We start from the raw sequence: 24,019 nt of genomic DNA on the forward strand, positions 1-24,019 counted from the left end.
GACTAGGGTGGCTGGAGTTTTTGACCATTTTTAGGGCCTTCCTTCCTGACACTGCCCAGTATAGAGGTCCTGGATGGCAGGAAGCTTGGCCACAATGATGTACTTGGCTGTACGCACTACCATCTGTAGTGTCTTGTGGTCGGAGGCCGAGCAGTTGCCATACCAGGTGGTGATGCAACCAGGAGGCTCTCGATGGTGCAGCTGTATAACTTTTTGAGGATCTGGGGACCCATACCAAATCTTTTCAGTCTCCTGAGGGGGAATAGGTTTTGTTGTGCCCTCTTCACAACTGTCTTGGTGTGTTTGGACCATGATAGTTTGTTGGTGATGTGGACACCAAGGAACTTGAAGCGCTCAACCTGCTCCACTACAGCCTTGTCGATGAGAATGGGGGCATACTCGGCCCTCCTTTTCCTGTGGTCCACGATCATCTCCTTTGTCTTGATCATGTTGAGGGATAAATTGTTACCCTGGCACCACACTGCCATGTCTCTGACCTCCTTCCTATAGGCTGTCTCATTGCTGTCGGTGATCAGGTCTACCACTGTTTTGTCGTCGGGAAAAAGGGAGGCGCAAAATGGGAAAAAAGGGAGGCGCATCGGGGCTAGTCGCATTAGAAGGGGTGGGAGATGAGGAAATGTTGGACAGGCAAGGAGGCATGGCTGAGTCAAATATGAATGCTGACTTAATAAAGTGTTGATTAAAGAGCTCAGCCATGTGCTCCTTGTCAGTAACAACCACATTATCAACATTAAGGGACACGGGCAGCTGTGAGGAGGGGAGTTTGTTCTCCGTTTTCCAGAACTTCTTGAGGTTAGAGCATTTTGCCAAATGGAATTCTTGAGGTGGAGTAACTCTGCCAGATCAAGGCCATACCAGGGGCTGTTTTTAATTCTCATTTTCTTTTGGGGGCTGGGTTTGTTAACAAAACCACTGAAAATATCAAAAAAGAAGGTCCAAGCTTCTTTGACAGAGGGGATCAAGCAGATTCTATACCAATCTACAGAGGCCAGGTCATGAAGGAAGCCACCCTTTGCCTTGATGACAGCTTTGCACACTCTTGGCATTCTCTCAACCAACTTTACCTGGAATGCTTTTTCAACAGTCTTGAAGGTGTTCCCACAAAAGCTGAGCACTTGTTGGCTGCCATTCCTTCACTCTGTGTCCAACTGAGGCCAGGTCATCTGATGCAGCACTCCATCACTCTCCTTCTTGGTCAAATAACCTTTACACAGCATGGAGCTCCATTGGGTCATTGTCAAATTGAAATGGTTGAACAACAAATGATAGTCCCACTAAGCGCAAACCAGATGGGATGGCATATTGCTGCAGAATGCTTTGGTAGCCATGCTGGTTACGTGTGCCTTGAATTGTAAATAAATCACTGACAGTGTTCACCAGAAAAGTACCTCCACATCATCACACCTCCTCCTTCATGCTTCACAATGGGAACCACACATGCGGAGATCCTCCTGCGTCTGCATCTCACAAAGACACAGCGTTTGGAACCAAAAATCTCTAATTTGGACTCATCAGACCAAAGGACAGAGGTGCATCGGTCTAATGTCCATTGCTTGTGTTTTTTGCCCCAAACAAGTCTCTTCTCCTTATTGGTACTCTTTACTAGTGGTTTCTTTGCAGCAATTCGACCATGAAGGCCTGATTCACGCTGTCTCCTCAGAACAGTTGATGTTGAGATGTGTCTGTTACTTTAATGAGGGTGAAGCATTTATTTGGGCTGCAATTTCTAAGGCTGGTAACTCTAATGAACTTATCCTCTGCAGCAGAGGTAACTCTGGGTCCATTCCTGTGGCGGTCCTCATAAGAGCCAGTGTCATCATAACGCTTGATGGTTTTTGCGACTGCATTTGAAGAAACTTTCTAAGATCTTGAAATATTCCAGATTGACTGACCTTCATGTCTTAAAGTAATGATGGACTGTCGTTTCTCTTTGCTTATTTGAGCTGTTCTTGTCATAATATGGACTTGGTCTTTTACCAAATAGGGCAATCTTCTGTATACCCCCCCTTCCTTGTCACAACACAACTGATTGGCTTAAGAAGGAAAGAAATTCCACAAATGTACTTTTAACAAAGCACACCTGTTAATTGAAATGCATTCTAGGTGACTACCTCATGAAGCTGGTTGAGAGAATGCCAAGAGTGTGCAAAGCTGTCTTCAATGCAAAGGGTGGTTACTTTGACGAATCTCAAATATAAAATATATTTTGATCTGTTTAACACTTTTTTTGGTTACTACATGATTACGTATGTGTTATTTCATAGTTTTGATGTCTTCGCTATGATTCTGCAATGTAGAAATAGTACAAATAAAGAAAATGCCTTGAATGAGTCCACACTGTGTCCAGACTTTTGACTGGTACTGTATATCATTATTTTATATATTTTTGGGGGAGTTCCCCTGTCCCATTTTGTATAATAAAGTGTAATGGATTTATACTATAATTCAGTTGGGGGCGGTAATGCAACATATTGGATGCCAACTGCCGTTAACTATCACCGAAGAAGAATCGCTACTGTTGACTGGCGTAGAGTTCGGCTGCCTACTCCAACTTGCCTCTATAAAAAATATGGTGTGCACAAACAACCCGAAAAAACCCTTGCCGAAAACCAAAACGAACAAAATTTTCACAAAACGTTGTCATAATATGTAAACATACTGTTCAAAACTGTTTCAGCTGGGATGCATGCAGAGACCTTAAGTTAATTTAACTCATGTCTGTTAGCAAAAAAGCTTGTTGTGAACAGCGTGCATTTCTTCGTAGGCTAGTGCATAATTATAATGGGTTTTTGTGTGTGAGAGGGGTGTTGAAACTAAATTAGTAAAGACAAGATTGAGGCTAATAAAACTGAGCACAAAAATACATGTTTTCAGGACCATGGAAAACTATGCGAGCCATTCCAGAGAAAAGAGCTAAACTAGTGGACTAGTTTATAAGCCTACATTTTTTACAATTAGCAGGAGCAGGCCTGCAAGTCAAGTGCGAGAAAATGCCATCTTCCTCATTTGATATTGTTCCCGTTCGCCAAGTCTAGAATTGTAAACTAATAGAAAATAATCATATATTTTAATATCTCTCCTCAACCCCCAATTTCATTGCAGGAAAACATAGTTTGGAAGAAGACAATGAGGCTTCAGGGCTTCAGGCTTTTCGGTGTGGGTGTCACGTTCTGACCTTTATTTCCTTTGTTTTGTCATTATTTTAGTATGGTCAGGGCGTGAGTTGGGGTGGGCAGTCTATGCTTGTTTTTCTATGATTTGGGGATTTCTATGTTTCGGCCTAGTATGGTTCTCAATCAGAGGCATTAGTTGTCTCTGATTGAGAATCATACTTAGGTAGCCTGGGTTGCACTGTTTGTTTGTGGGTGATTGTCTATGTTGATTGCTTGTTTCAGCGCAGTTCGCATTAGCTTCATGGTTGTTATTTCGTTTATTGTTTTTGTATAGGGTTTCAGTGTTAAGTGTTTTCTTTATTAAAATTAATGATGAACACATACCACGCCGCATTTTGGTCCTCCGATCTATCTCGCCTCTCCTCTTCAGATGAAGAGGAGGACGACCGTGACAGAATCACCCACCAACCAAGGACCAAGCGGCGTGGTAAAAGACAGCGACGACAGCAGCAGCAGCAGCAACAACAGCGGCCAGCATCACAGGACTACACAACTTGGGAGGAGATAGACAGGTGGGCGGTCGACCCAGTGAGAGTGCCAGAGCCCGCCTGGGATTCGATGGAGCAGTGCGAGGAAGGTTACAGGAGAATGAGGTTGGCGAAGCCAGCACGGCAGCGCGACAGGTACGAGAGGCAGCCCCCCAATTTTTTTTGGGGGGGGGGACAGACGGGGGGCTAAGCCAGGTAGCAGACCTGAGCTCACTCCTCGTGCTTATTATAAGCAGCGCGTTACTGGTCAGGCACCGTGTTATGCGGTAAAGCGCACGGTGTCGCAAGTACGTGCCCATAGCCCGGTGCGCTATAGGGCAGCCCCCAGAGAGTGTCATGCGAGTGCGGGCATCGAGCCAGGGCGTATGGTGCCTGCTCAGCGTGTCTGGTCGCCGGTACGCCGTTTCGGGCCAGGGTATCCTGCGCCGGCTCTGCGTGCTGTGTCTCCGGGGCGCTGGGAGGGTGCAGTGCGTCCTATGCCTGCGCTACCCTCGTGCCGGGCACATGTGGGAGTGGAGCCTAAGGGAGAGGTGCGCGTAGTAAGCACTAGTTCTCCCGTGCTTACCCACAGCCCGGTTCAACCCGGAGTCTCCCGCCTGTCCGGCGCTGCCGGAGTCTGAGGCGCCAGAGCCCCTCAGCCCTGAGGCGCCAGAGCTTCCGCCCCTCTGTCCCGAGCTGCCGCCCCTCTGTCCCGAGCTTCCGCCCCTCTGTCCCGAGCTTCCGCCCCTCTGTCCCGAGCTGCCCCTCTGTCCAGTGGGGTCATTGAGAAGGGTTGCCATGGTTAGAAAGCCACGGAGGTGGACAATAAGGCGGACTAAGACAATGGTGACGTGGGGTCCGCGTCCCGCTCCAGAGCCGCCACCGCGGACAGACGCCCACCCAGACCCTCCCCTATAGGTTAAGGTTTTGCGGCCGGAGTCCGCACCTTTGGGGGGGGGGGGGGGGGTACTGTCACGTTCTGACCTTTATTTCCTTTGTTTTGTCATTATTTTAGTATGGTCAGGGCGTGAGTTGGGGTGGGCAGTCTATGTTTGTTTTTCTATGATTTGGGGATTTCTATGTTTCGGCCTAGTATGGACCAGGTGTCCAAGTAGGCACATGTAAGACATTTAATTTGTTTAGTATAGTCGGTTTGTAATTCCACTCACTAGTTGTAGCTGTATAGTCTGTTTGTTTGTTGTGTTGGTCTTGGCTAGCTTAATGTTCCGGTTAAAATACACCAGTTATGCTATTTTGGATCACGCTGTTGATGTCATGCAGCCTGTCATTTTTGTGTTTATACTTTTTCATAACGACAAAACGGCAAGTTTGATGTCTGCGACAATAGAATGTTCATGATGTCACTGTGACAACTGTATAGACCTGTCGATAGACGTAGTATAAACCAGCCTTTAGTCTTGAAAACTGGTTTAGTAATATAAAGTACTCACTCAGTTTAGCACATGGCCTCACATGTAAATCCTTAAAGAGATGGGTGGTGCTAACAATGAATATGAACAATGCTGAATGGGTCTAGACAAAGAATGAGCTCTCCAGTAGGTGTACCGAAAATTTCAAGGGCCATTTTCTCAAAAGTGGTTTTACAAGTTTTTCAACTTTTAAAGCAGAATTACTTTCCCATTGTTCCTCAAACTGCAGTGTATGATATACCATTTTCTAGCTCTTTACTATAATCCAATGTAAAAAACACAATTTGAAATGTTGCTACATAAGACCAAATCGAGCCAGTGAGAATGCTCGGAAGCAGGCAATGTTGAAAAGTCATCTTTAGACATGTTGTAATTTTCTTAAATGTTGTTTTGTAATTTACGAAATTAAGCAGACAATAATAAAATTGCATTTGAAAAAGTTGACTTTTTCTGTGAGCCAATGGGGTAACCTAGGTAACCACAGGAGGTTTCCCCACAGGCGGGCGGGGCCATGACGTTCTATGTTCTATCTAATAACGACTTGAGCTTCTCAATTACACTCCATGCTATTCTCAATACTACACTCAATCTTCCTCGACTCAGTTACTTTGTTACATGGCAGACTGTGTCTTGATCTGTGTAATGATATCCCCAATGCCCAATAATACTTGTGTTTTTTCTTCCACTGTTCCCACCCTGTGCTGAAGAACCACCAATGCGCTTGTGGTCGGTCCTTCAACCAGTGGCATACCTTTACATCGCAGGCAGTGCAAACCAGACAACCCTACATCTCTGACCATCTCATGTTTGAGGTTCAGGACTCGACATTTACGCTTGTCCTCTTGTCCGCTCAACTAAAATAAATAGTCGGACAAGAAGAATATAGTAAAAGGTTTAAAAAAGCACAAAAGATAATATCAAACAATTACTCCGATTAGAATTGGATCAGATAATATTCCAAATCTATTTTTCATGTACATACATTTTTTTTTTTTAAGTGTAAGTGATATACATATTGGCTACAGCCTCATATCCAAAATGATGCTGACATGAGGGAGGCGCCAGAAAATGTAGCCAAACTTTAATGAGAACATAAATATAGGCCAAAACGCCAGTCATGTTTGACAACGGATAATTAACATTAAAATCTAAAGCAGGTGTCAAACTCGTTCCACGGAGGACACAGTGTCTGCGGCTTTTTGCTCCTCCCTTGTACTTGATTGATGAATTAAGGTCACTGATTAATTAGTAAGGTACTCCCCAAACCTGGTTGGCTGGGTCTTAAAACCTCTCTGGTACCAGTGGGATGGTAGCGTCCCACCTCGACAACAGCAAGTGAAATTGCAGGGCGCCAAATTCAAAACAACAGAAATCCCATAATTAAAATTCCTCAAACATACAAGTATTATACACCATTTTAAAGATAAACTTCTTGTAAATCCAACCACAGTGTTCAATTTCAAAAAGGCCTTACGGCGAAAGCACACCAAACGATTATGTTACGTCAGAGCCTAGTCAAAGAAAACCATAAAGCCATTTTCCAGCCAAGGAGAGGGCTCACAAAATTCAGAAATAGCGATTTAAATTAATCACTAACCTTTGATGATCTTCATCAGATGGCACTCCCAGGTCTCCATGTTAGACAATAAATGTTCGTTTTGTTCGATAATGTCCCTCTTTATGTCCAAAAACCTCCGTTTTGTTGGTGCGTTTAGTTCAGTAATCCAAAGGCACAATGCGCACTCACAACATCCAGACGAAAAGTTTTTTTAAAGTACAATAAAAGTTTGTAGAAACATAACATGTCAAATGATGTTTAAAATCAATCCTCAGGTTGTTTTTGTTATAAATAATCAATAATATTTCAACCGGACAAAAGCTTTGTCAATAGAAAAAGAGAAACAAGAAAGGCGCACTCCCGATCACGCGCTGAAATCATGTCTGGAAATTTCCACTGTCCACTCATTGAAAGTGCTGTATCTCACTCATTTTTCAGAGTAAAAGCCTGAAACAATGCGTAAAGACTGGCCACATGGAGAAGAAGCCATAGAGATCGTGAACTGGGTCCTAAGTCTTTGTATGGTGGATAGGCTTTCAATGGAAAAAAAGCTACTCAGCTTTCACTGTAGAAATGTCATCTTAACATTTCAAACAACTACAATACCAAAGCATTTCAAGTAAACTTTCAATAACAAGTTTACAGTCTGGAACTCTTAGGGCAGCGATCCGCCTACACCCTTTGACATTTCACATGTCTATGGCAGCTCTGGGCTTGACCTCTCTTCCTGACCTTGTGCAATATGATGCTGAGCATGCTTCTGTGTCAGTCAACAGTTCTTGTGGTGTTGCAGGTAAGTATGGTGTATGTTGTGCTGTGTGTGTGTTTAGTCCATCACGTTCTCTTTCAGGGGAACAGTTAATCTCATCAGTGTATTGTTCTTTTGTGTTCAGTAGGTGACGACGATTGCGGCGGTACACCGCTCCTTCTGCGGTATGGATGTGATATGAACGTTCAGTGTCAGCTGGCTGGATGACGACTGCTGGCTTCCAGAGGCCATGATCCTGGATTGTAACGGACTCTCTGTCGATCAGTGGTGGCAGTGGTCTAGCTGACCTGTCGTAGTAGTATCGCTTTTGTTGTTGTTGCAGCTGCTGGTTGGTGCTGGGAAGGATTGAGTGAAGTCTGCGGCTCATCAACAGCTGGGCTGGTGATTTGAAGTGTCAACTGGAGTGTTGCGGTATTCAAGGAGACTGAGGTAGGGGTCTCGCTTGTCTGATATTGCTTTGTCCATGAGTAATTTAGCAATCTGCACAGAATTTTCAGCAAGGCCATTACTTTGAGGGTAATGTGGTCTTGTGGTGACGTGTGAACTCCCATGCTTTTGTGAAGTATTCAAACTCATTTGATTTGTAACAGGGCCCATTGTCAGATATTAAAGTCTCTACAATGCCATGCCTGGCAAAGGCTGCTTTCAGCTTGTGTATCACAGCTGCAGATGTGGTGCTGTTAAGGTTGTCGAGTTCGAAGTATCTGCTGTAGTAGTCCACTGTTACGATGTAGTCCTCGTTGTTCGAGGTGAACAGATCTGTTGCCACAACCTGCCAGGGTCGGTCTGGGATACAGTGAGGTAACATTGGCTCTTTCGTGTTTGAGGGGCGTCGTTCAAGACAGATGGCGCATTTACCAACAATGTCCTCTATTTGTTTGTACAATCCGGGCCAAAACAAAATGTCCTGTGCTCTCTGTTTGCACTTTTCCATGCCCATGTGTCCAGCAGTCTGAGACTGGTAGGAATAATTATTTTCTCTCCTTTGAAAATTATTCCGTTGATCTGGGATAGTTCATCACGATGGTTCCAGAATTCTGAGACGCTCTGAGGGCATTTTCTCCTCTCCTCAGGCCATCCATCCTGTATGACTTTCCTCAGCTGTGTGAGTTGTGAGTCCTTTTCTGTTTCTACTCGGATCCCCTTCAGTTTTGTGTCACTAACTGGTAAGTTGCTGTACACAGTGTGCACTTGCATGTCCATGCCTTCACAGAGGCTGCTGTCCTTGTAGGTAAGAAACCTCCTGGAGAGTGTGTCTGCGACAGGGATGTCTTTGCCTGGACGGTGAGTGATTGTGAAGTCGTATTTTTGTAGTTGAAGGATCATTCTCTGTAGCCTTGGCGGGGCTGCGGCTAGTGGTTTCCTCATGATTGACTCAAGGGGCTTGTGGTCGGATTCCACAATGACTTGTCGTCCATATACATACTGATGGAAACGTTTACATCCGAACAGAATGGCGTAGAGCTCTTTTTCGATTTGAGCTTAGTTGATTTCACAGTCTATGAAAGATTTGGAAGCGTAGCCGATGGGTTTTCCTTCTTGCAGTAGCACTGCATCTAGTCCATACTTTGACATGTCCACTTGGAGTCTAAGCTCTTTGTTGGGGTCGTAGTAGGCAAGGATTGGTCCTGGTTCTCTTGTGATCAAGTCTTTCACACTCTGGAAAGCAATGTCGTGTTGCTTGTCCCAGAGAAACTTACGGGACTGCTTTAGCAGTTGACGCATGGGTGCATTAGCATCGGAGAGGCTGGGTGAAAACTTGACTAAGTAGTTGACCATGCCAAGCACTGTTTCAGCTCTGCACGGTTCTTTGGTGGCTCCATTTCTTTTATGTCTGAGATCTTCTGTGGGTCTGGCTTGATTCCATTCGCTGTGAGAAAATGTCCGAAGTAGCTGACCTCTGTAGCGCCGACTGTGTTCTTCTCAGGGTTGAGCCGGACTCCTCTCTCGCGGGACCTTTCAGCATTTCAGCATTGCAGGTTTCTGGGATAATGGTGTTGATGTGAGCCATTAACAACCTTTCAAAGAACTTCATGGCTATGAACGTGAGTGCTACGGGTCTGTAGAAATTTAGGCAGGTTGCCTTTGTGTTCTTGGGGACAGGGATTATGGTGGTCTGCTTGAAACATGTTGGTATTACAGACTCAATCAGGGACATGTTGAAAATGTCAGTGAAGACACCTGCCAGTTGGTCAGCACATGCCCAGAGCACACGTCCTGGTAATCCGTCTGGCCCCGCAGCCTTGCCAGTGCAGCTGGACCTGTGAACAAACAGCATTAAACACTTAAACCGCCCGCATACATAGGTTTGGCTGGTGCCTAGCAGAACTCGGCTAGGTGAACCGAATGAGTGTGCTCGCATACTCCCTTAAAATAAAAACGAAAAAAAGGGGAAAGGAGCGATATTACCCCGGGACCGTAGAGGACAATGAGCTGATAATAGCCATCTATGGGCAAAGAAGGAGGTGACAACAGACCCAAACAAGGAATGACATAAATGACATAAAACATCCAGGTTTTAAACAATTAAGTTCATGGTTAAATAGTTTCAAATTGCTAACTCCTCCGCTCAGATTCAAGGTGGGTGATGTGCGGTGTGACCATTTGATCTGAACAAACCAGGTAAACAGAATCAAGCCTTTAGACCAGGGGTGTAAAACTCATTCCGTGGAGGGCCTAGTTTCTGCAGGTTTTTTTTCTGTTTTCTTTCAATCAACTTCACTAGGGTAGGGGGCAGCATTCGGAATTTTGGATGAAAAGCATGTCCAAATTAAACTGCCTGCTACTCAGGCCCATAACCTAGGATATGCATATAATTAGTAGATTTGGATAGAAAACACTCTAAAGTTTCCAAAACTGTTAAAATAATGTCTGTGAGTATAACATAACTGATATGGCAGGAGAAAACCTGAGGAAAATCCATCCAGGAAGTACTATTATTTTGAAAGGCTGTTTTTCCATTGAAAGCGTCTCCACCATACAAAGACTTAGGACCCAGTTCACGATCTCTATGGCTTCTTCTACATGTGTCCAGTCTTTAGGCATTGTTTCAGGCTTTTACTCTGAAAATAACAGTATGTTGGATCCTTGTTTCAGAGTCTATGTTGATTCAGTTGGTGTAGTATGCAATATAAATGGTTACTTACCTTGAGTCCAAACTACAGAGCATGTATTCAAAAGAAACGCTTAGAATATGTAAACATTTTTCTTTTGTTTTAAAAGAAGGGGGATGTAATATTAATATGTGTAAACATACTGAATTGTAATTGGATGCATTTTACTGCCGTATCATACTGTGCTATGATTGGTTAAGACCACCCAGATGGTTAGGTCATGGTCAGTTGATCATGGTTGGAGATACGTCAACATGCCAGTTGTAGCTAGCTAATAAAGAGCTACGTTAATAAATATCCTGTAGTACTGCATTTTCTTATTTAGCACAAAGTGTGCAAAACAAGACAACTCCTGAACAGGTAATCAAATGGCTACCCAGACTATTTGCATTGTGTGCCCCCCCACAACCCCTCTTTTTACGCTGCTGCTACTGTCTGTTATCATATATGCATAGTCACTTTACCTATACATTAATGTACATACTACCTCAATTGGGCCGACCAACCAGTGCTCCCGCACATTGGCTAACCGGGCTATCTGCATTGTGTCCTGCCATCCCCTCTTTTACGCTACTGCTACTCTCTGTTCATCATATATGCATAGTCACTTTAACCATATCTACATGTACATCGTACCTCAATCAGCCTGACTAACCGTTGTCTGTATTTAGCCTCGCTACTTTTATAGCCTCGCTACTGTACATAGCCTGTCTTTTTACTGTTGTTTTATTTCTTTACTTACCCTATTGTTCACCTAATACCTTTTTTGCACTATTGGTTAGAGCCTGTAAGTAAGCATTTCACATTTCACATTTCAAGGTCTGTTGTATTCGGCGCACGTGACAAATAAACTTTGATTTGATTTGATGTCTGGCAAGTGCGCAACTCTTTGGCTGCATAATCACAGAAACACCTCATCCTCATGGTACCCCAACTACTGCTGGGAGACTACAAATGATTTGTGCATTTCTTTCACACACTGTTGTGTGTGAAATCACTTTTGTCAAATAACTGATCTTATGTAGTTGGCAATTAAATGGGAATGACTTGATTAACTATAATGGCAATCATTTTGTTGTTTGTGTTTTCTCACTGTAATGCACTGATCATCACATTATTGTATTATTGTATATTATTGTGGTTTCTGTAAAACTGCAGGTTTGTACAATACGACCTGACCTTTGGTCACACCCAGGAAAAGAACACTGTGGAGAAACAATATCAGACACACTGACAATCTTTTTGTTGCCTCAATGAATACAAAAAAACATCAAGTAACATTGAAAAATCTATTTTGAGTGCTGCCCCTCTACTAAAGAATCTGATATACTTATATTGCTCAACACACCAGTTCTGAACTTTCTAGAACCTTTTACGATAGAGATGATTTTCACAAGTTGAACTCTCACATATTTTGATTGTCCACATAATGCTCTCAGATCATGGTTTTCAGACTCAAATGTTCAGTGGTGATTGTGTGAAAATGTTAAATGGACAATCAATGACATAATAGACTTAGCTTGAGTATGTATTTATCCCAGTCCCTAATTGAACCTTAAGCCATACCCCCTAGACCCCTTTGGAGATACGGGAGGACTGGTGTGCCTTGAAAAACTCTCAACTCTTTTCCTAATCATGATCATTTTTTGGAACACTCACTTATAAACATTACCTGTGGAATGCACGTGGAATTTTGACTTGGGAGCACCAGTGCCTCTCAGATGATACATTGAATGGCAAATGGTTACATCTGTATCGTTGTTTCAAGTCAAGTGTGCTCAGTCTGTTATTTCATTTGTATCATTTGAGAGGAGTGCATCACGAGCAAAGTCATTTGTATAATTTTATTTTGTTGGGAGAACTACTAGCAGAGGCAAGTCTAATGGGGCTCTGTCATAGAAACAAACGGAGCATGGCTCTGTCTCAGTGGTTGCAGCTTTACAATGCAGAAAATCGCTTGTCTCTAGCTCAACCCGTTAAAAAAATCAAGACCTATTTTACTCGAGTTTCTTTCTGGCAGTGGATTGCTGTACACTCTTAAAAAGTGGCACACGAAAATGAATCATCATGAGTAACGCTTCGAACACACCGACAGTGTTATTGTGCAAAATAGTATGCAGCATCCTCTGGATATGTATGCAACAAAAGATCAACATTCACCTTCTTATACCATTTCTGTCAAACTATCTACGCATACAGTCTGACGCATACGTCTGATAAATCCGGGGTATGCACCACACCGTACGCTCTGCAACGCAATGTTGCAAGGAAAACAGAGCGTTTCATTGGAAATTAATGTAATGTAATTTGCTGTACCAAAATACAATGAGACTGTCGGTGTGATCGAAGTGTAAGGAACTCCGCAAACTATGAAAACACAGATAAAATAAACCCAATTTAACCTATAAAAAACATGTATTACAGAAAATAGATGATTTGCAGTACGGATCAGAATTTTATTAATTAACGTACCAGGTTATAAACATTATGTTATGTTAGGGTTAGTTAAAATCAGTGGTGGGCCGTCAGGGCCAGCAAGGCCTTCTCTGCTGGCCTAAACATCATCAGAATATATATATTTTTTTAAATATATTTTCCCACAAATATGTATTAAATTATTCCCCAGAGTAAGAGTTATACTCTTCATTTCATAGCCTTCCTCTTGGTTGCACTGCTTCCAGCCCCAGGTTGAGATTTGGAAGCTGGTCTTTATGTTAGATCTTTTATCCAATCATATTCAGCCATCATGTGTTGCCAGGGGTCTAAAATCTGCCCTCAGGCCTTCAGAATCAACAGTGCGGGCGCTTGTAGCTTAAAGTGAATGGAAATAAAAATTTAGTGTCAACCAATCAGCTTTAGAGTTGGCTATTGTACGCCTGCTGGCTGGCTCCAGTGTTACACAGGAGCCAGCTAGCAGGCGTAGTGCGTGCACGTCTTTTGATTGGATTACCAATATTGAGAGGCAGGTCCTATATGGGCAGGTATATGCAAACCTCAGTACTAGGAAACTGAATTTGATAAACTAATTAATTTGCGTACTACTAAGCTGTTTTTTTAACCCACAATGGCGGAAGGAGGAGAAGATATCGATTTGGTCGAGGATATAATTATAACGCCATTCTCAAGACAAACTTTTCAAGAAAAGTTAGACATTGTCAGGAGAGGTCGCCCGACACTACAAAGCCTGTCACAGGCGGGAAAGGGGTTCGTTCGCCACTTTCAAAGTTCCAACTACGAGCGCTATCAATGGCTCACAGGCTCCGAGAAGCACTGCAAACTGTACTGCTGGGAATGCCTATTATTTGCAAGTGATAGATTTGGTGTTTGGAGCCACACTGGCTTTGCAACTTGAGTTGTCTAACCAAGGCAGCAATGAGACACGGCTGGGCACTTACAAGCAATGGTGCTTTTGAAAACTTTTGGGGACACCCGAGTGGATCTACAGCTCAACGAACAAGCGCGCAGGGCAACAGGAGCTGTACAATGAACAGGTATTGTACTCTTCCCCTGCAGTTCTATGAATAAAAAGGTCAATTTCAAGGTGACGCAACGCCTGGTTTTATACTGCGTTTCTGTCTAAATGTATAGTGTCTAGCCATGGCATCATAGTGATGGTAATAAGAGGTGGATTAATTCGGGTGGGACTGTGTAGGACCTCACTGAATGAAGGCCCAGCCCCCAGGCACGCCACTGGTTAAAATGCTCCCCGAAATGACTCAAAATGTCGATTTATGTGTAACTTCCGTAGCTGTATAAAGAATCCCGGAGCAGACAACCGAAAAGTCTGTCATGTGGCCTTGAGTAAGACACTTAACCCTAATTTGCTCCAGTAACGCCATATTACCATGGCTGACGCTGTAAAACAACACATTTCACTGCATCTTTCCGGTGAATGTGACAATAAAAACATATTTTTCCATTAATTATCCCAGTAAACCCAGATCTCGAAAATGGCAGATACGGTGAAAGTGAGTAGATTACATTGAAAATAACGGTTGGCCGTCTTGGACGCTGTCTCCAGTTATTTTATAGTTCAATGACCTCGCTAATGGTGCTTTCAAGACAACTGGGAACTCGGGAAAAAAATTGGTCAAAGTTGGATGACTGTACTAAACGAATTTTCCCAGTCTGAGCTAGTTTTTTCCCGAGGCAGAGATTTCCGGAGTTCCCAGTTGTTTTTAATGCGGCAACGGTCACATACAGTATCTGCGCATGTGCACGTGTTGCTTCACGCTGTTACACCGTGGTAGCAACAGGACCAACACAGCAGAGACGTTTGGTAGAGAAGTTTTAACGCTCGTAGTTGTTGCGGTAATTGACCCACTATGCTGTTTCCTTTGTGCACCTACTTCACATCGCTGGGTATACCTTTAGCTAGCTAACTAGATTCATCTAGCTAGCTATCTAGTTGGCAATACACTTGCCCTGTGGCTGGCTGTCATGATCAAACCAACATACTTTGGATCAATAAAAAAGGCAAAACCCAAAACGGAATCATCCCACCTTATCCTTTTTTGAGTAATCCTTGTTTCTTTTTTCTGGTTGACTGTTATGTTATGTTATGTTGTATTTGAACACCAACATATGTTTTCAACGCTAGCTCTCGCCTCTCCTCCAGAATGAATCGAGGTGACAACTAACATCGTTGCTTAGCAACCAACCTCATTTTAAACCCCCTCCGCTCATGGAGATGTCATGACCCATGACGCAATTGTAAAGGCAAAAACAAGAGGTGCCAAATTGAGGGGACATATGATTATTATCACGCACTACAACATCTATAAAAGCTACCTTGTAATAAATGTTTGCACAATAAACGCAGTATATGAGATAATAGGATGAGTTATGTTGAAACATAAATGTATATTGTGGGTTTTATGTTAGGGTGAACCTATGGGCACGTTTGAGTGTCAGGGCAAAAGCATAGGGCTAAAGCTAAAACAGTACAGAATGAAGATAAGCAGGAACTGCTTGTCTAATACAAATCCCTGATCAGGCTTATAGGTGATGTCATGGCGAAATTGGCTAGCTAAACCATAGATATCCTATTCAATTACTAGAGGGGAAAGGTAAAACAAATCTCAAACTTCCAGAATGGGATGAAAATGGATGGGTCAGGGAGAAATCCAAACCAGTCTAATTGGAATGAATGGCACTAGAGGCGCAATCCTGATTTTACTTATGCAGGAAAATAAAAGTAAGGCATTTGATATATCACAAATTGTATAATACCTCAACTATTGTCATAGAATTATAAATACCATACAGGTTTTATACACATTTCATGTAATATAAATGTAATCAGATCTCAATTTTGTGTTTTCTTGAAAAGCTGTGAGTGCTATATATGACACAATATCAGAAATTGTTGCATTTACAACTTGTCTAAGTCCTATCATCAACTGATTTCAGTCAGTGTATGGCTGTGGATTGACTGCATTGTTTGAATGGAATGTAGACATATTGGCAGTTCATTTTAAAACATTTATGGAATCATTCCTCTAAAACTGTCTGGCTAGTTAGCTAGCAAACATACAGTGCAGATAAATTCTTCAAAATCATTATTTTACACAATATCTTATCACAGCACTGGCAAACCACGGACCATCTCCCTGATCAAAATGGCTGCGCTTTATCAAATCATAAGAAGGTTCATGCCCTTTCTAGTATTCTAATTCCTAATTATATGAGCTAAACTCATGTGCTGATTCACGTCATTGAGTAGGCAAACTGTGCATGTGCAGGCTGTCAATTCAAAGGCATCTTAGATATAAAGTTGTTTTTGATGAACATGTAATGAATGAAAAAGTATGTGGACACCTGCTCATCAAACATCTCATTCCAAAATCATGGGCATTAATATGGAGTTGGTCCCCCTTTGCCTCCACTCTTCTGGGAAGGTTTTCCACTAGATGTTGGAACATTGCTGAGTGTCATGCTGAAACAGGAAAGGGCCTTCCCACAAAGTTAGAAGCACACAATTGTATAGAATATAATTGTAAGCAGTAACTTTAAGATTTCCTTTCACTGGAACAAAGGGGCCTAGCTCGAACCATGAAAATAAGCCATAGACCATTATTCCTCCTGCTCCAAACTTTACAGTAGGACTATGCATTCGGGTAGGTTGCGTTCTCCTGGCATTCGCCAAATCCAGATTCGTCAGTCAGACTGCCAGATGGTGAAGCGTGATTCATCACTCCAGCGAACGCATTTCCACTGCTCCGGAGTCCAATGGCGGTGAGCTTTACACCACTCCAGTCGACGCTTGGCATTGCGCATTGTGATCCTAGGCTTGTGTGCGGCTACTCGGCCATGGAAACCCATTTCATGAAGCTCCAGGCGAACAGTCCTTGTGCTGACGTTGCTTCCAGAGGCAGTTTGGAACTCACATAACTGAGTGACGCTGTCACGACTCAGACCGAAGGCGGTTATTGTAACCCTGGTGTTTGCATTAGATGTACATGTTCATGTATTTAGTGCTAGACTGTTTTCGTTTCCCTGTGTCTGGGGCATTTGGTTTGAGCACTCGTAAGTGGGGTGACCGTAGTTCACCGTGTGTGCATTAAAGAAAAAGCACTTTATTGAACTCTACCTCTCATTGCTACGGCAGTGGAATAATTTCAGGGAGCGCAATTCTTCACAAAATTGGATCTCAGGAGCGCGTATAGTCTGGTGCGTATTCGGAAGGGAGACGAGTGGAAAACCGCATTTAGTACCACATCGGGCCACTATGAGTACTGCGTCATGCCGTATGGGTTAAAGAATGCTCCAGCTGTTTTCCAATCCTTTTGTAGACGTGAATTAAAAATGCCATTCCACACCAGACTCTTGGCTTGCCCTTAAAATGGAGGTGCCCAAATCCGACTATTTGTGGGTGATTAGGTGAGAAGCTAACTGCTAAAGCGAAACAATGGAGACAATCTGATCAGTAAATGGAGTGTTAACTGATTTGCATACCTATAAATGACCTACATTATCCTAATGATGATGAGCAGGCTGCAGACTTTACACATGTAAATCAGCCCAAGGCAGTAGCTGTGTGTGGGTAAAATCACTGGGGAAGCCAAGCCACTTGAGGACAACAACATAATGAGATGCAACAATTCCAGTTTTTCTGGCTCCCCTTGACACCTTGTTTTGGTGCGTCAGGACCATTCACAGTTGAGCTCGCTCAGTTTAGCTCAAAACTGGCACATTTTTACGATTTTTTTTGTAAAGGTAGGCCAAATGCTCGCTGGCTTCCCTTGCCTTCAATGCTACGGGCGCCAACAATGTCATACTCATTTCGACCAGACAGCATCAGGTAGATGGCCAACACACAGAGAGACAGTGGGGCACTGTTTTGCTTGCTCGGATGCTTTCTCCTGTTACATACATTCAGCCTCTTGTGAATTGAAGGAAAATTATGAAACACAAAGAGACAAAATATTTTTTGTTATATACAGTATATCACAAAAGTGAGTACACCCCTCACATTTTTGTAAATATTTGAGTATATCTATTCATGTGACAACACTGAAGAAATTATACTTTGCTACAATGTAAAGTAGTGAGTGTACAGCTTGTATAACAGTGTAAATTTGCTGTCCCCTCAAAATAACTCAACACACAGCCATTAATGTCTAAACCGCTGGCAACAAAAGTGAGTAGACCCCTAAGTGAAAATGTCCAAATTGGGCCCAAAGTGTCAATATTTTGTGTGGCCACCATCATTTTCCAGCACTGCCTTAACCCTCTTGGGCATGGAGTTCACCAGAGCTTCACAGGTTGCCACTGGAGTCCTCTTCCACTCCTACATGACAGCATCACGGAGCTGGTGGATGTTCGAGACCTTGCACTCCTCCACCTTCCTTTTGAGGATGCCGCACAGATGCTCAATGGGGTTTAGGTCTGGAGACATGCTTGGCCAGTCCATCACCTTTACCCTCAGCTTCTTTAGCAAGGCAGTGGTCGTCTTGGAGGTGTGTTTGGGGTCGTTATCATGTTGGAATACTGCCCTGCGGCCCAGTCTCCGAAGGGAGGGGGATCATGCTCTGCTTCAGTATGTCACAGTACATGTTGACGTTCACGTTCCCTCAATTAACTGTAGCTCCCCAGTGCCGGCAGCACTCATTCAGCCCCAGACCATGACACTCCCACCACCATGCTTGACTGTAGGCAAGACACACTTGTCTTTGTACTCCTCACCTGATTGCCACCACACACGCGTGACACCATCTGATCCAAATAGGTTTATCTTGGTCTCATCAGACCACAGTACATGGTTCCAGTAATCCATGTCCTTAGTCTGCTTGTCTTCAGCAAACTGTTTGCGGGCTTTCTTGTGCATCATCTTTAGAAGAGGGTTCCTTCTGGGATGACAGCCATGCAGACCAATTTGATGCAGTGTATGGCGTATGGTCTGAGCACTGACAGGCTGACCCCCCACCCCTTCAAACTCTGCAGCAATGCTGACAGCACTCATACATGAAAAGATATACTCAAATATTTACAAATATGTGAGGGGTGTACTCACCTTTGTGATATACTGTATGTATATATATATATATAATTTTTTTGGTAAATGTTTTGGGGTAGCCTAGTAACTTCCTTTGGCATCCATGAAGCCTGGCAACTTCATTTGGCAGCCATGAATACACACCACTGGACCGAGGCCAAACTTACGTGCCAAAACATGCATCATGTCAAACGTTTTGGCAAGATAAAGTACATTTATTTTTTTAGGCAGAACTGCAATGATGCTGGGTTTTTCACTCTCAAAAGCAGTTGCCGTATCAGACGGTGATACAGCCCGACAGGCCTGTAAAAGTTTGTGAAGGTCTTAGGGGCCAGGCCGAATTTCTTCAGCCTCCTGAGTTTGAAGAGGAGCTGTTGCGCCTTCTTCACCATACTGTCTGTGTGGATGGACCATTTCAGATTGTCAGTGATGTGTACTCCAAGGAACTTAGATGTGGGCGTGCTCCCTCTGCTGTCTCATGAAGTCCACAATCATCTCCTTCGGTTTGTTCACGTTGAAGGAGAGGTTATTTTTCTGGCACAACTATGCCAGGGCCCTCAACTGTACGCTGTCTCGCCGTTGTTGGTAATCAGGCCTACCACTATTGTGTCTTCTGCAAACTTGATGATTGAGTTGGAGGCGTGCGTGGGTAAACAGGGAGTGCAGGAGGGAGCTGAGCATGCACCCTTGTGGGGGCCCCTGTGTTGAGGATCAGCGTAGTGGAGGTGTTGATGCCTACCTTCACCACCTGTAGGCAACCCGTCAGAAAGTCCAGGATCCAGTTGCACAGGGCGGGGTTTAGACCCAGGGCCCCAAGCTTGATGATGAGCTTGGAGGGTACTATGGTGTTTATGTTAGTGTTGTGGAGTAACTACAATGTTGTTGATCCATCCGCAGTTATCTCCTATAACAGCTATTAAACCCTATAACTGTTTTTAAAATTACCATTGGCCTCATGGTGATATCCCTGAGTGGTTTCCTTCCTCTCTGGCAACTGAGTTAGGAAGGGCCTCTTTGTAGTGACTGGGTGTATTGATACATCATCCAAAGTGTAATGAATAACTGCACCATGCTCAAAGGGATTATTCAATGTCTGTTGTTTTTTACCCATCTACCAATGGTCTTTGTGATTGAATCTGTGCTTGATATTCTCTGCTCAACTGGGGGACCTTACAATTATCTGTATGTGTGTAGTCGTTCAAAAATCATGTTAAACACTATTATTGCACAAAGAGTGAGTCCAGGCAACTTATTATGTGACTTGTTAAGCACATTTTTACTCCTGAACATATTTAGGCTTGCCATAACAAAAGGTTGAATACTTATTGACTCAAGACATTTCAGCTTTTCATTTTTAATTCATTTGCAAAAATGTCAAAAATCATAATTCCACTTTGACATTATGGGGTATTGTGTTTAGATCAGTGACACAAAATCTCAATTTAATCCATTTTCAATTCAGGCTGTAATATAACAAAATGTGGAAAAAGTCAAGGGGTGTGAATACTTTCTGGTCAATAACAAAAGTTTATCTCAATACTTTGTTACATACCCATTGTTGGCAATGACAGAGGTCAAACGTTTTCTGTAAGTCTTCACAAGGTTTTCACACACTGTTGCTGGTATTTTGGCCCATTCCTCCATGCAGATCTCCTCTAGAGCAACGAATGACTACCCTTCAATATTGCTCACGCTTTAGTTTGTCCATTTTCATCTCACACGAGTTTACATGAATTTTGTAATCATTCTAATTTCAATAGCTATTTGGTCATGTGACCTACTGGACTCAAGCGAGGTTCTGAATAGCGGCAACTGATGTCCAGTTTGTAAGACAGAAAAGCCTCTGATGATACCACGGGTGGCTGTGACTCCCTCATGTCAAAGTGAGGAAATTCTATGAAGCGGGGGTAAATGGCGGGACATAAGTAAGAGTCCCTTGAGGTTGCCAAATGCCTCGTCATCTAATTAGTGACGCGCATGAATGGATGAACGAGATTCCCACTGTCTCTATGTTAGAGGAATTGAATTCCTATGTGAGGTTAACCAATTCAATTATAACAAAGCAAAACACTGTCTGTTTCTAAGAATTTGTAAGGTTCTTATTTGCATAAAATAGACAAAGATCAGTCTCAAAATTAATCAATAGCGTTTATTCCCGAGAGCTCTGGTCATAATACCATGTACATTGGTTTATATACCTCACATTTTGTCATAAATGTCCCTCCTCTCAGATACAATGGAAATATAGTTCATAAGCCTTCTCACATTGTCTGCCACCTGTTAAAACAATTACTACAAGCCCAAGGTCTCTCCCCTCCCTGGGTAGGGACAGAATGTCCTGTAAGGAACACAGTATTCCAGCCGGTCTGACAATAGCTCCATTAGTTTCTAACAAGGAACAGGAAGTCCTTGTTCTAATTCTTGACTAAAACTGCACACATTATATTCAGTATTATGATTATAATAAGGACTGGAGGTCTGTATTTCTATAAATATATTTGTATTTATTTTAAGCTTAAATGGTCAACAATGCTGTTTGTGCACTCCTATCATATATTGGACTGTACATTATTGCCTGTACATTGTGTTGCAGTAATAGGGATGTCTATTCTACTCAGGAACACTTTTATTTTCCAAATCCACATAGTTTACACACCGAGGAGCGTCATCTTGCGGCCCTTAAAGAGTGGCCAATCAGCTTAAATGCAGTAAAAAAAAATCTTATTGGACATACATTTTACACCGAACATAATTGATTGTGTGTCCATAAAACCAGGGTCCAGCCTACTCACTAGAGTCCCGAGCAAACCAAACAGATTAGTTTGAACAAAAAGTTTGCGTGGGCCCCCTAAACACTATATGGTACAAAATACTGTCCAGCGCTGTGCAGGAAAAACTATAGATTATGTTCATAAAACCAAGGTCCATTCTGGACTTTGTACTGACACTTTAACTCTGCTGACTGACTAATGCAGGGATATATTTTAATTATAAACGAATACATGAATTATTTTTAACTTACTCTCTGTTTGCTTCCAGTGTGAATTAAAAATGCCATTCCACACCAGACTCTTGGCTTGCCCTTAAAATGGAGGTGCCCAAATCCGACTATTTGTGGGTGATTAGGTGAGAAGCTAACTGCTAAAGCGAAACAATGGAGACAATCTGATCAGTAAATGGAGTGTTAACTGATTTGCATACCTATAAATGACCTACATTATCCTAATGATGATGAGCAGGCTGCAGACTTTACACATGTAAATCAGCCCAAGGCAGTAGCTGTGTGTGGGTAAAATCACTGGGGAAGCCAAGCCACTTGAGGACAACAACATAATGAGATGCAACAATTCCAGTTTTTCTGGCTCCCCTTGACACCTTGTTTTGGTGCGTCAGGACCATTCACAGTTGAGCTCGCTCAGTTTAGCTCAAAACTGGCAAATTTTTACGATTTTTTTGTAAAGGTAGGCCAAATGCTCGCTGGCTTCCCTTGCCTTCAATGCTACGGGCGCCAACAATGTCATACTCATTTCGACCAGACAGCATCAGGTAGATGGCCAACACACAGAGAGACAGTGGGGCACTGTTTTGCTTGCTCGGATGCTTTCTCCTGTTACATACATTCAGCCTCTTGTGAATTGAAGGAAAATTATGAAACACAAAGAGACAAAATATTTTTTGTTATATACAGTATATCACAAAAGTGAGTACACCCCTCACATTTTTGTAAATATTTGAGTATATCTATTCATGTGACAACACTGAAGAAATTATACTTTGCTACAATGTAAAGTAGTGAGTGTACAGCTTGTATAACAGTGTAAATTTGCTGTCCCCTCAAAATAACTCAACACACAGCCATTAATGTCTAAACCGCTGGCAACAAAAGTGAGTAGACCCCTAAGTGAAAATGTCCAAATTGGGCCCAAAGTGTCAATATTTTGTGTGGCCACCATCATTTTCCAGCACTGCCTTAACCCTCTTGGGCATGGAGTTCACCAGAGCTTCACAGGTTGCCACTGGAATCCTCTTCCACTCCTACATGACAGCATCACGGAGCTGGTGGATGTTCGAGACCTTGCACTCCTCCACCTTCCGTTTGAGGATGCCGCACAGATGCTCAATGGGGTTTAGGTCTGGAGACATGCTTGGCCAGTCCATCACCTTTACCCTCAGCTTCTTTAGCAAGGCAGTGGTCGTCTTGGAGGTGTGTTTGGGGTCGTTATCATGTTGGAATACTGCCCTGCGGCCCAGTCTCCGAAGGGAGGGGGATCATGCTCTGCTTCAGTATGTCACAGTACATGTTGACGTTCACGTTCCCTCAATTAACTGTAGCTCCCCAGTGCCGGCAGCACTCATGCAGCCGGCACTTGTCTTTGTACTCCTCACCTGGTTGCCACCACACACGCTTGACACCATCTGATCCAAATAGGTTTATCTTGGTCTCATCAGACCACAGTACATGGTTCCAGTAATCCATGTCCTTAGTCTGCTTGTCTTCAGCAAACTGTTTGCGGGCTTTCTTGTGCATCATCTTTAGAAGAGGGTTCCTTCTGGGATGACAGCCATGCAGACCAATTTGATGCAGTGTACGGCGTATGGTCTGAGCACTGACAGGCTGACCCCCCACCCCTTCAAACTCTGCAGCAATGCTGACAGCACTCATACATGAAAAGATATACTCAAATATTTACAAAAATGTGAGGGGTGTACTCACCTTTGTGATATACTGTATGTATATATATATATATATATATATATATATATATATAATTTTTTGGGTAAATGTTTTGGGGTAGCCTAGTAACTTCCTTTGGCATCCATGAAGCCTGGCAACTTCATTTGGCAGCCATGAATACACACCACTGGACCGAGGCCAAACTTACGTGCCAAAACATGCATCATGTCAAACGTTTTGGCAAGATAAAGTACATTTATTTTTTTAGGCAGAACTGCAATGATGCTGGGTTTTTCACTCTCAAAAGCAGTTGCCG

The 24,019-nt window shown here is 43.0% G+C and overlaps 1 protein-coding gene across 2 annotated transcripts in view; it reads right to left on the reverse strand.

Annotated features, from left to right (window-relative positions):
* LOC109865989 (WD repeat-containing protein 38) overlaps positions 1-21,422 on the reverse strand; it is a 40,712-nt gene extending 19,290 nt beyond the window's left edge. The window contains exon 1 of one of the 2 annotated variants that reach the window (XM_020454513.2): positions 15,035-15,141. Coding sequence is in view for 1 of the 2 variants with exons in the window: in XM_031799766.1 (XP_031655626.1) it covers positions 20,581-20,672 (92 nt within the window). In the remaining variant the exon portion in view is untranslated. Of the gene's footprint in view, positions 1-15,034; positions 15,142-20,580 lie in introns of those variants that run through there. The other variant, XM_031799766.1, reaches the window with a different exon arrangement.
* Positions 21,423-24,019: the final 2,597 nt, after the last annotated feature.

The sequence above is a fragment of the Oncorhynchus kisutch genome, linkage group LG20 (assembly GCF_002021735.2).
Source record: "Oncorhynchus kisutch isolate 150728-3 linkage group LG20, Okis_V2, whole genome shotgun sequence".
Taxonomy (NCBI): domain Eukaryota; kingdom Metazoa; phylum Chordata; class Actinopteri; order Salmoniformes; family Salmonidae; genus Oncorhynchus; species Oncorhynchus kisutch.